Source organism: Nannobrachium achirus, assembly GCF_963921795.1.
Source record: "Nannobrachium achirus genome assembly, chromosome: 20".
Classification (NCBI taxonomy): domain Eukaryota; kingdom Metazoa; phylum Chordata; class Actinopteri; order Myctophiformes; family Myctophidae; genus Nannobrachium; species Nannobrachium achirus.
In genome coordinates, this window is record NC_137827.1 from 20236393 (window position 1) to 20249092 (window position 12700).

Sequence of the window (12700 nt, forward strand, 5' to 3'; positions counted from 1 at the left end):
AGTCAGTCAGTCATTCAGATCCCCAGATCTGCGTCTGTGTCCACTCCACACACTCACACAGCACACACAGAAGAGCTTTTGGACGATGGCCACGCCTCTGGTCCGTTCTGTTTGATGCATTGATGTCTCTCTCTCTCTCTCTCCACTCATCCCTTCAACTCACTTCACTTTGGTTGCAGGCCATCAACCCCGACAGACAGCTCACACAGCAGCAGCGCAACAGGTAAGACCTCAGCATACAGCACTGTTCTATCACATGGAGTAGCTTGTGTTTAATGCATGCATACAGCTGATGTTTAAAACAGACACAGTAGGAGATACTTCATATTTGAGAGACTTCTTTGATCATTTTACTTCAGTTGTTAATGTTTGGATTTATAATTTTCTTTTACAGTAGGTTTGAAAAAAAAAGGGGAAAAATTATTGTTCAACTATTAGTGAATTCAGTTAATCAAGCTGTTTGTTAAAATTGTCTGTGCCTTGTGAAAGAATTGTAGATGATGAGAATATAAGATCATGGAATATTAAAACATCCTACAATATCATACATGTTAGCTTAATATTGCATATATAGTAGAAAGTGGCTGTTATAGGATAACAAAACACTGTACCAATTCTATATGTTATATTTTCCAGTTATATAGGCTATACATGTATAGGCCTACAATTAATATAGACTTTTGAACTATACCAGAACAAATATTTATAGTTCATGGGCCTATATATTTGTACAACAGTATATTGCATTCAAGTTATACCAAGGCTATTCTTTTAGATTTCATTTTATTAAGTGTCTTTTTCCATTGTAAAAAGCAAAAGAAAGAACAACAAAAACCCAACTTTCTGTTGTGCTTGCTTGAAAAGTAATCCATCTTCTGACAAAGACTATGATGTTTGCTGAAAGCTAAAATATTTCCTCCTCAGTTGTTCCATTTTGAAATGCAGGTCCATCCATTATGTTTGCAAGCTGAATAGCTGATATTAAATATAGATAACTGGAGCTCTACCATGATTGTATAGCTGTTGTTAATATTGACATTGTTGCGGTAGATTTTATTAGGATGACAAAATACTTGTTTTACACAGAAAACATAAATAATCTATAATCATTATTTAATGTTAAACAACTGAATCATGGATTCCATAAATTAGGATACATTTAAAACTAGCTTTTAGTCTTTAAATATTCCACGTTGATGATTAAATATTTGAGAAACCTAAGATGGTGATACTTTCTTGATTTCCCCATATTCACTTGCACCTATTAAAAATTAATATATTGTGTGCAGAGGTAGTCTAGGTCTTTCATATATTGAAATATTCCATGCTCACAAGTATAAAGCCATTCTTCTTTTATCCTTCATATTACATGTCATTACAAATCCAAGATGAAAGGATACATAAGAGTAGATTCTCATGTTCCTTAAGGTCTTTGGAAATATCTTATATGAATCTGTCATTCTTGGAAATAATAAGGAGTCCTTTGACGTTCCATATACCATGAATATGTAATACAAATTTAGTTAGCTGATGTAGTCATTATAAAAACATAAAGGCAATTTGAATTGATGCGCTTTACCCATAAAGGTGATATCCACAATCTTTTCTCTCTCTCTCTCTCTTTTTCCCAGCCCTTGTTCAGTTTAATATACCTTATTTTAAATAGGCCTACTACACAAGGTGCAAAATTATATTACTCATACTGTACTTGTGGATTCTTTCTATTCTTAAATAAATTAATGAGTAAGGGGACTGTAAAGATTGTTTTGTTTTTCACTTTTGTAATATCTTTAGCTGGTACATGATCTATGAGATTAATGGCACACTCACTGATTGCTTTCTTTTCAGATATCTACAGAGAACCAGGTGCCAGCCGTATACGCAGTGTTCCCATTCAGCATGAACCTCAGCATACCTGACCACAACATGCACAACAACAGCAACAACAACAACGACGGCGGCTGTCTGGACGACGACAAACCTGACCTCATGATACCTTGCTTTCGCAGGAACATGTACGACGAGCCCCTGACCTCGTACTCCAGCGGATCCATCATCTCCCAGCTCCTCCGCAAGACCATCCACAGCAAGAGGCCGCAGGACGAGAGCCACTTCTACCACCTGCCCCCGTCGGCCGTGTCCAGCTCCACCATGGCAGACTCCAGCCAGGAGGACCGCAGCAGCGTCTCCTCCAAGGACAGCATGGTGGAGGCCGCCTCGCCCGGCGGCCACCTCTCCACGGGGGCCAGCCCGGAGGCGGAGCGGCCCCTGAGCGACCACCTGCAGGCCAAGAGGGCCCGGGTGGAGAACATCATCAGAGTCATGGCGGGCTCGCCCAACAGCCGGCTGCACGGAGAGAGCGAGAGGTCAGAGACGGACGCTGTCAGGGACGCGAAGGAGACCAGGGAGGCCTACAGGGAGAACAAGCGGAAGCAGAGGTTGCCTCAGCATCAGGAGCACGGCAGCGTCGTCGGCGCCGGGGGCACGGCCAGCAGAGGTGCTGGGGGCGGCGGCGGAGGCGACACCTGCAACACCAAGGACGAAGAGTGTCACAAACTGAAAGAGCAGCTCCAGAGCATGCAGAGGCTCCTGCGTCAGCTGCAGGAGAAGTTTCTCCAGGTCTACAACCAGGAGGATCCAGAGCACGGCGACAGAGATGAGACCTTGGACGCCATAGAGCGCGACAACCTGGTACACCGTAGAGAGCCCAGCTACATAAACGACGAGGAGCAGTTTGAGAGGAACCGCGATAGAGTGGTCAAGGACCGTAAGGACAGAATGAATGCAGAGAGCCATCTGGTGTACCAGAAAGAGGGCCAGCATCTCCAGGATACGTTAAAGCAGGAGCTATCCAGGGCCGTGAACGAATGCGTGGACAAGGTTTTCAGCAAACTGTCTGCTGCGTCGCTGGATATGGTCCCACCTCAGCGCACCACTTGCCCATCTCCGGGGATGCAGACCAACATGGGGCCGGAGGGGAAGGACGAGGTGGCGAGCTGTGCCCCGGAACAGCCCCACCCCGAAGACATCACAGTCAAACCCAGGTCCCTGGAGTACTATGAGAGTAGCGAGGCACCAAGCCCACAGGACCAAACCGAGGCCCTGTCGCTGGTGGTCCGGAAGCCTTCCCTGGCTCCCCTGAGCTCCGTCTCTTCCTCCGTGAAGAGGCCCTACCCCTTACACCAGCCGCCATTTCAGTTCAACTACAGCACCCCTCTGCACGACAGCCAGATCCTGGAGCATCTCCTCAAGTATGGGCCCCACACTAACTTTGGGGGTCTCCCGTGCATGCCCCCGTCGCTCGATCGGACCTCCCCAGACTCGGTGGACCTCCCCTGGGACACTATTGCCATGAGGTCGAAGGTGACGTCCAGCCACCTGAGCCACCACCCTCGTCCCACGGCCCTGGGACCGGTGACGGTGGACAGCATGTGTCTCCCTCACGTCAAGATGGAGTGTGCTGACCTGCAGAGCATGGCCGAACGAAACCCCTACATGTCTCTCAATATATCCTTTCATTATAAGCCGCCAAAATATGACATGACGTTCAACAAATTATCTTTTGTCTGAATATGTGCAGGATTTGGTTGTATATCGTCACTGTCGGGCAGAAACCTTGTAAATTCTTTCGCAAAGTGAAGCACTGCTTCATCACACAAGGCTGTCGCACAAAAGTAGTGAAAACAGCTGATCTACAAGCACACAGCGCCTCGCGGTGCGAGGCGTTGTGTGCTTGTAGATCGGCTGTTTTCACTAGTTTCAATCATTTTAAAAATGATAAATACAAAACAAATGGTTTTGGACATACAAGGTTTCCACCCGACAACGACGATATAGTTATTGCAATGCTGGACTACAATAATTACCATTTCCATTTTGATAATGAAATTACAAGTTCGTACAAATTAATACAGTAGGGCAATTTGGTTGAAAAATATAACAGGGAAATGTGAATGTTATGAAAAATGAAATCCCCAAACCATATTACTATGAATGCAATATGCAAATGATTTCTATAATACATTTGTTAATATTTAACTAACAATAATATTACTGAAACTAGTAGTACTGGATTTGAGTGACAAATTACATTTATATGAATTATAATTTGTCATCTTAAATCATTATTTTCTAATTAGAAACAAACATTATCTTTCATATATAACAGTATAGATACAATGTTTATCGTAGTATTTTGTACAAACCTGACATAATATCTAGTCCTTCCATTTTAACAAAGCGTGGTTAAGGTACATTGCAATACAAGCCCTTCCACTAACAGACTTCAAGGAGAATTTCTTTCTTTGATCTTGCCAACCCCAACGAAAATTACAGCATCTTCTTTAATCTAAGCAGAGTAATGACTTTAAGTCTAGAAAAGGCAAATAAAAAGGAATAGAAGGCTTTGATAAGAACTGTCAGGAACAAAAGCCAGCTTTCAAAGGCAGAGAAAGCATCAGTTTCTGTTTCAGGTAGCATTGTTTTTTTTTGTGTGTGGGTTTTTTTTTTTTGTGTGTGAGGTTTTTTTTTTTCAGACTTGAAAAGGTGCGGGATAGATGTCTCCACCATCAGAGCGATGGGAGTGCATGTAAAAGGTCACTTCTGAGTGCCGGTGTAAACCACAAAAGGCTTTCCACCCGTAACACTTGAGCTCTTGTCTTGAGCATTTGTTGTTGGATACATCTGTCAGGAGGTATATCATAGAAATACATCACAATTCAAAAGAATCCAAAAGTATTGGGGAAAAATAGGAGGAAAATCACTCAAAGACCAGGAGGATATTCTTGAGAGTACTGGTGATGTAGGAGTGAAATAATAACATTTCACCATTCCTGTTGTTGTTGATGAACGGAGTTAGAAATTAATTAACATATTTATAATTGTCCGTTGAGTTTAATTTATACATGTCTGTTTTAGGTCATAAAACCCTATAGCAGAGGGAAAACATGCTGAGATTGTCACAGAAGTGGTCTTGTGTTTTTCATTGTTTCTTGTCATAATGCTGTGCAGAAGAATATTATCAGGTGCTTCTCTTTACAGTGCAAAGAGATGTTTCTCTTTGAACAATGCCACATAAATCTTTCATCCCAACTTCCTTATTTCAAAGGTAGAGTTGCCTAATAAATGTATGGCGTGGTGTGACCCGATAAGGAAATATTATGACCTAAGGCGTTATACCGTACTTTGGACTACAGAGGGAAGGCTTCACAGTGTGTCTTCAGTGCCACAGGGGGAAAAACTTGAGAAGGAATTTAAAATATTGATATTTACGATGAAGACAATTCATACATTTGGCTCCCACAAAACCATAAAATAATATAAAAAAAGACAAATATGAACTACAGTACAACTTAATTTCATATGATTTGCACAAATACACCTTTTTGTCTAAGAAAATATACAATGCAACATATGTTGCCTTGAAGTCAACTTAATTATATTTGAAAATCAACTCCCTTCTTTCAAAACATTTCAAAACAAGACCCGCTTCACTGCCAGACATGAAGTACTTCAGCCTCTAATTAAAAATCCCTAATCTAATTCGTAATGCTGTTTTGCCAATAAACACATGTTAGGGTCATTATTGACTCCCTGGTTAACGCCAAGCTGTTCTTTAGTGAAATTCAATTTAGCCGAAGATCGAGGCAACACAATACTCTGGCCTACTATCACCTTGCAAAGCGCTGTAGGGGGGCTGCTGCTGTGCGCTTCGCGTCTAATTGTCAGCTTTTGCTGCCTTAACTCCGATGTTTACATTCAGGAAGGTCTCACCCCCAATCATCTGAAGAAGGCCAAACTCATGTTCTTCTACACGCGCTATCCCAGCTCCAACGTGCTGAAAACCTTTTTCCCCGATGTCAAGGTGAGTTATTACCATATCAAATATTGCTCAATTAATTCAGGAAATAAATACAAAACAATACAAAAATGGCAGATCTACAAGCTTACATAGATCGGCTATTTTTGGCAAAGAGGTTTGGAGAGAGAAAAGAAGAGCAGACTAAAGTATTTGATGGTTCAAGTGGTTAAATGTCTGAACTCCAACATGACGACAGTGCTGTCAAACAAGTCTAAGCTGTCTAAGAAATCCATGGACATTTGTAATTTGCAACACAATTTTATACAATATGTAGTGGGGGGGGTCCCTGCTTCATCTCTCTCTCAGCTAAGGGGTCCTTGATAAATAATACAAAACAAAATGATCAAACCAAAAAAGAAACAGAATAACGTGTGTGTCGGGGTGTGTTTATCTCCTGAATATCTACTTGCTGCTGGACGGTCGGGACAGAATCAGCAGTGTGTCGTAGGAGAGAAACAAAGGAGCAGAGGGTTTACACTAACAAAGCCGCTAAGCTGCTAGTATGTCCTGGGGGCAGAGGGAGATAGAGGGGCATTCTCTCTTTAAAAAGCCACTCCAGTCAGCAAATGGAGTGACAAAGGACTCTGTAGGCAAGGCATTGCTATTGAGTGTCAACACAGAGGACGGTATTAGACTTGCTCACAGCATCCCAGTCTGTGAGCTTGTGCGCGCCCGGCTCTAACCACAACATCCTGTGTGTTTTGGCCCTATGCTGTCCTGTCCCCCCCACCCCCCATCCGCCCCACGCTTCTATCTCCCCTTTGCTGCCTCATCTTCTGTCTCTTTATCACCTTCCTCTCAGTTGGCGTCAGTTCAGTAAAAGCTGAGGTATGGCAAGTTGGCAACATGACTGTGCCCGTCATGTTGCCATACCTTAGCAACAGGCACGACACATTTATTTTAAGGGATAGGTACATTTAATTTTTTCACCCGTTTCTACGGTTTCTTGGGCTGGATATGGCAGACTGGAACGGGTTGTTCAAGTGCAGCTAAACTTGGCATGTTAGTAAACGTGCCACAATTAACAATAATGCATTGCACCTGTGCAGCTGACCTGCGGAACCTGGGAATATACCATTATGTCAAGATGGGGAGAATACAAGTGTGGAGAATATAATTATAATACTGTGTTAAAGTGACCATTTTGTTAACGTTTGCATTTGTAGTTATTTTACTGTCATTTAACAACATAATAACCAGAACAGATAGACAAAGAGACATTCCTGGATTATTTTTTAAAAGTAACTTTTATTTCCCCCCCTGGACCCAGGGTATGGCAGCTGCATAGCCCTGCCATACCCAATTGACGCCCCTGCTCCTCTTCTGTCTCTTTATCACCTACCTCTTATGTTACCTGCTCCACGTTTCTGGTCATCCCCCACTCTTAACTTCTCTCCTGACTCCTGTCCTATACATGGAGGTATCTCCTTAGTCTGGCGGAAAACCTACAGTCTCCAACATCCTTTAAGTTTCCCGTCTCCACGTTCCCTTTTTCTTTGACGGTTCTCCACCCTGTCTCCTCCCTTTACTATGATCCTTCAACACCTCCCTTGTCTCCTTCTCTTACACCCGTATTTTAGTCCTCTCCCGTCTCTCGCTCCCTCTCCGATGACTTAACCGTAGGCACCACAGCCCTAGCGCAGTGGTCTTCAACAGGGGGTCCGGGACCCCTAGGGGGTCCTCAGAGTTACTACAGGGGGTCCACAAAATCTTTGTGTGATAGAAACCTTTTTTCTCCTTTTTTATATTAACCACTTGAACCCTAATGTCCATATTCTGAGAACTTTAGCCAAAAATAGCCGATCTATGCGAGCTTGTAGATCGGCTATTTTCGGCAAAAAGCTTTGGTGTAGAGGGAAAAAAGAGCAGACTAAGTACAGAGTGAAGGGTCAAGTTTATTAAGTATTGACGGTTCAAGTGGTTAAATATCTGAAAACACAAATTGACATGAATCCAAAATACACTGATGATTATGCTGTCAAACGATGAAACTATATGGAATCTATGAAAAGGTTGTGGGGGTCCCTGCTCTATCTCCCTCTCAGTTATGGGGTCCTTGGCCTGAAAACGTTGAAGACCCCTGCCCTAGCGTATAGCTTAATGCCAGCAGGGCCACTGCGAGGGCCTGTCGGGCCCTCTGTCTGCTCTGACCCCTGGGGGTCAGCCGGGGAGGCAGGCCTGCGAACGTCTCCTCCTTGCCTACGACCCTGTGGTGGGAAGTGGCACTGAACAAAAGAGGAGCCCTAATCCCGGTGTCTGATTCCATTCTATCAGCTGGAGTCAGTGAGAGGGAAGCTTCCTTCTGCCCTTATGCTGCCTGCCGCGTTCTCACCCACAACACCAGAGGCTTCCCTCAGTGGCGTCACTTCAGAAAAAGCTAAGGTATGGCAACATGACTGGTGTAAGACACCAGTCATGTTGCCATACCTTAGCAACAGGAATGATACATTTATTTTAAGAAGTACATTTTTTAGTTTTTTTTGTTTCCCATTTCTGCGGTTTCTTGGGCTGGATATGGCAGCCTGGAACAGTTGTTCAAGTGCAACTAACGTGCCACAATTAACAATAATGTGTTGCACCTGTGCAGCTGACCTGCGAAACCTGGGAATATACCATTTTGTCAAGATGGGGAGAATACAAGTGTGGAGAATATAATTATAATACCTTGTTAAAGTGACCATTTTGTTAAATTTTGCAGTTGTAGTTATTTTACTGTAATTTAACAACATAATAACCAGCACATATAGACAAAGAGACGTTCGTGGATTTATACTTTTATTTTCCCCCCTGGACCCAGGGTATGGCAGCTGCTGCATACCCCAGCCATACCCAATTGACGCCCCTGGGGAAGACACGTCTTTGATGCCTGCCCAGCCCTTGGGCGTTTTTTTCTGTCTTTCTGGATGAAGAGATAGAATAACAGGACTAATGTCAAGACTGAGTTTAGAAACACACCACTCTGACAGATGTTGTTTTCCGCAGGCAGACATTGGTGGGAAAAGATCAGCGCAAATTCATGTTGAGAGGAGTGATGGACCGTCACTTGTGGAAGAGAGAGGGGGATTCTCATGAGAAAGTGTTTTAGCCACTTTCAACTTTGGCGCCCCCGCGTCGGTCGTGTCATTATAGGCAAAGATTTTCGAGAATTTTCGGAATTCTTCTTTTTTTTTCAAAGTAGAGCTTGCAGATCTGTTATTGTCAACTCGTGGCACCTTTGTATGATGACAAAGTATAACATGGGGATACCATAGTTAAAGCAACCAATGAATTTTGCCACCTGAATAGAAAATGTTTTGTATCAATAAATGCCCATCATTGGCTCAAAGAGCACACCCTGATTTGGACTATGTGTGAAGTTACTACTGTATATAAGCCGCATTAAGCCAGAATTAGGGCTGTCACGATATGACATTTTACATGACGATTAATTGTCGCTCAAATAATTGCAATTAACGATTTCATTCTGTTTTTGTTGTTGACGATTACATTTCTGTTTGGCTTGTAGGCTTTGAAGTTGCACATGGCAGATATGACACATAACCTAAAAATACAAAGAAATTACAGGCATATTGGCCAAAGAACATTGATAGTGGAAATAGCCGATCTACAAGCTCACTACTTTTAAAAAAAGATTAGAAAATATTTCAATATGGAAAACAATTATGACGATTATGTCAAATAATCGCAATTATGTCAAATAATTGTGATTAGACAATTATGTAATAATTGTGAGAGCCTTAGCCAGAATTTCATGCTCATATCTGTCTGTCTGTCTGTCTCTCTGTCTGTCTGTCTGTCTGTCTCTCTCAGTTCAACCGCTGCATCACGTCTCAGCTCATCAAGTGGTTCAGTAACTTCAGGGAGTTCTACTACATCCAGATGGAGAAGTTCGCCCGCCAGGCCATCGTCGACGGCGTCACCGACGTCAAAGACATGTCGGTCAGCAGGGACTCCGAGCTGTTCCGAGCGCTGAACATGCACTACAACAAAGCCAACGACTTTCAGGTCAGTGTTAACTTTGACAGCACATTTTTATTTAGTTTTAGTCATATTTTAGTCAACAAAATCTATTTTGGCAGGCCTTGATGGTGTCGTAATGGCAGATTTTACACTTGGTTGCATGCTGAAAATAGAGCGACGTGTTGTGAGCTTGTAGATCGACCATTTTCAGAGCAACACCCAAGCGCAACCAAACATAAAATGACTTGTCTTTTCGTTCTTCTGGATCTCTTCTCCACTAGTCCCTCCCTAACGTTTTAGTCTAGTTTTTATTTGTTTGGCGAAATTCTCAATATATTTAGTCTTAGTTTTAGTCATCATAGCTTAGTTTTTATTTCGTTTTCGTCAGTGAAAAAAGGTAGTCGACAAACATTTTTCACCGTAGTTTTAGTTGACGAAATCAACACTGTTTCAGATAAAGGCTCTCCCTTTCCTCTCCTCCTAGCTGTTCATTACTCTGGGGTTCAATCGATGATTTGATTGTTTATGCAGCTGAAGTTTAAAATAAGCTCCTGTGAACCTGTTAACCAGTTAACTGACATGCAGCCGTACCATTTCTGATCAGCATGGTGACTTATTTGAATCAAGTACTTTCTCAAATCATGCGTTATCTTTGCGGAGAGGTATACACGGTGGAAATATCCTTGCTCCAGATAGTATATTTACAGTACAGATCCATCTAAAAAAATAGAATATTGTGTAAAAGTAAATTTTCTTGAAACTTTAATAGATTTCTTGAAACTTTCATATATTCAAGATACATTCTAGATACATACATTATTCCAAACCTTTTTCTTTATTTTTTAATGAATATCAAAAGTTCATATTTCAAAACATTACAATATTACATGAGACCACTCAAAACTAGGATTTATAATAGAGAAATGTCAACCTTCTGAAGTCAGAGTTGCTTGAAGTCCAGTGGGAAGTTTCCAAAGTCATAGGACTAAAGTCAGGGACTACAGATGAAAATTAGCCTATGGCTATCTCTGGCTCATTTACATAGAAGTGAAAACTGACATGTCGATCAATGAGTACTGTCCCTGTCAAATAAACAAATAAATAAATAAATAGATTTGGCATCTGCAATGCTTTTTTTACACATTTTTTAGATGGATCTCTATATACAAGTCGTATTTAAATACCTTGGAAATAATTAAGCATCCGCTTAACTGAAAAAATAAGTTTCGACTAGTTTATTAGGCATTCAAGCCAATGGCCAGAGCTCGACCTGCAGAAATCTCAGGTGCCTCCTGTCCAGTGTGAAGCGGTGCTGCTCATGCATGTCCTTGTCCTGACCTACTGTAGTATGTGTCACTCTGTGCACCTGTGGCATGGCCAGCCTTTAACCCATTTTGGCCAAGAATTATTGAATGCTTTAACTATTGAAAAATAGCAGATATACAAGCTCACAGCGCGGCACCGAGTGCCGCGCTGCGAGCTTGTAGATCTGCTATTTTTGGAAAAATCTTGAAAATGTGTGCAGATTTTTCAATATATATTTTTCAAAGCAAACTTTTGTAACTCAAATCTCGGCTCCTGGGGAGGGTCCCTGGAACAACATATTTTGAAATGGGGGTCCGCGGCCGAATAAATGTAATTTTGAGGGTCCTTGACATGAAAAAGTTTGAGAAGCACTGATTTAGAGGAAGGATTTAGAAGTCGGGTCAAAGATCGGGTCAAAGATATTCAAAGACTTTTTTCAAAAATAGCAGATCTACAAGCTCGCAGCGCGGCACTCGGTGCCACGCTGTGAGCTTGTATATCTGCTATTTTTCAATAGTTAAAGCATAAAATAATGGTTAAAGTGGTTCAAATCTAACGCGACTCGGGCACGTTCCCGGTTTTTGAGAGTTAAAGCCATTATCCAAACTCCAGAGTGATGCTTTATCGCACTGTGGGAAGAGGAAGCCGCAGAATCCCACTAAAACAACTCAGGATTAGAGGACCAGCACGCCTGAGCGAGACTCAGATTGCTACTGATGCGGAATGCTGAGAAAGACGCTCCGGATTCCGAGGGAGAAGGCCGGTTTGGTGGGAAAGGGACGAGACGGTTTTCTTTACCTTGGGACCAAGACATTCCTTTCCCAGGGATTGCTTTGTGTCAGGAGATGAGCGCAAAGAAAAATAACTTATGCCAACAACTGGCGTGTTAACCGCCCAGTGGATGGGAAACAAGGCCTTCTCCCAGCATCCATTGCATCTGGACTCTGGCTGGGTGATTGGCGCTGAGAGCGCACGGTAGAATTCCTGGGAAGGCGCTCGCTCTTTCCCAACAGTTTAATGTGGACCTGAGAAAACAAACCTAGCTTATCAAAGCAGAGACCTGATATTGATGAGTTAATGATTCTGACATTGTGTTTATTGTGATGTATTCAGAGTATAAAGAGAGATGAGTCGCCTTTTATCATCGTGTGAAGAAATGTGCTGTCTTCCTTGGGCATAATTTAGCTGACGGGAGAAAGAAGTCCTTTAATTTGTGTCGCAATATTTTGTGACTATTGCAAACGAACAATAGTCACAATAGTTTCAGGTTGGTGAGATTAAGAACTGAACATTCTAATGTTCATTTCACAATGACTACTGGCTATAGACTGTCAGGTTACAGGGTTATATCTAGAGTTCACAAATGATTTGCACGGAGAAATAAACACTTAACAACAATCAACTAACAAAGTCTTGTACGACTAACCTTACCTGTAATATGCAACCATGTTAAACCGGTGGTGTACTTGTGTTTGTCCATGTATTATGTTTTTATTTAATTTTTTTAATGTTTTTTTTGTGTGATTCGTGATGTTAAGGCAGCTAAACTGCAAAAGATAATGGGTGCTACTCAAA

General features: G+C 42.1%; 1 protein-coding gene across 1 annotated transcript in view; it reads left to right on the forward strand.

The window, feature by feature from the left end:
- Nucleotides 1–1899: 1899 nt before the first annotated feature.
- Nucleotides 1900–12700, forward strand: part of prox2 (prospero homeobox 2) — a gene marked incomplete at both ends in the record, with an annotated part of 11070 nt that continues 269 nt past the window's right edge. Inside the window, 3 exons of the mRNA XM_080750204.1 lie at nt 1900–3513; nt 5762–5863; nt 9671–9865. Of these exons, the coding sequence (XP_080606330.1) occupies nt 1900–3513; nt 5762–5863; nt 9671–9865 (1911 nt within the window). The remainder of the gene's footprint in view (nt 3514–5761; nt 5864–9670; nt 9866–12700) is intronic.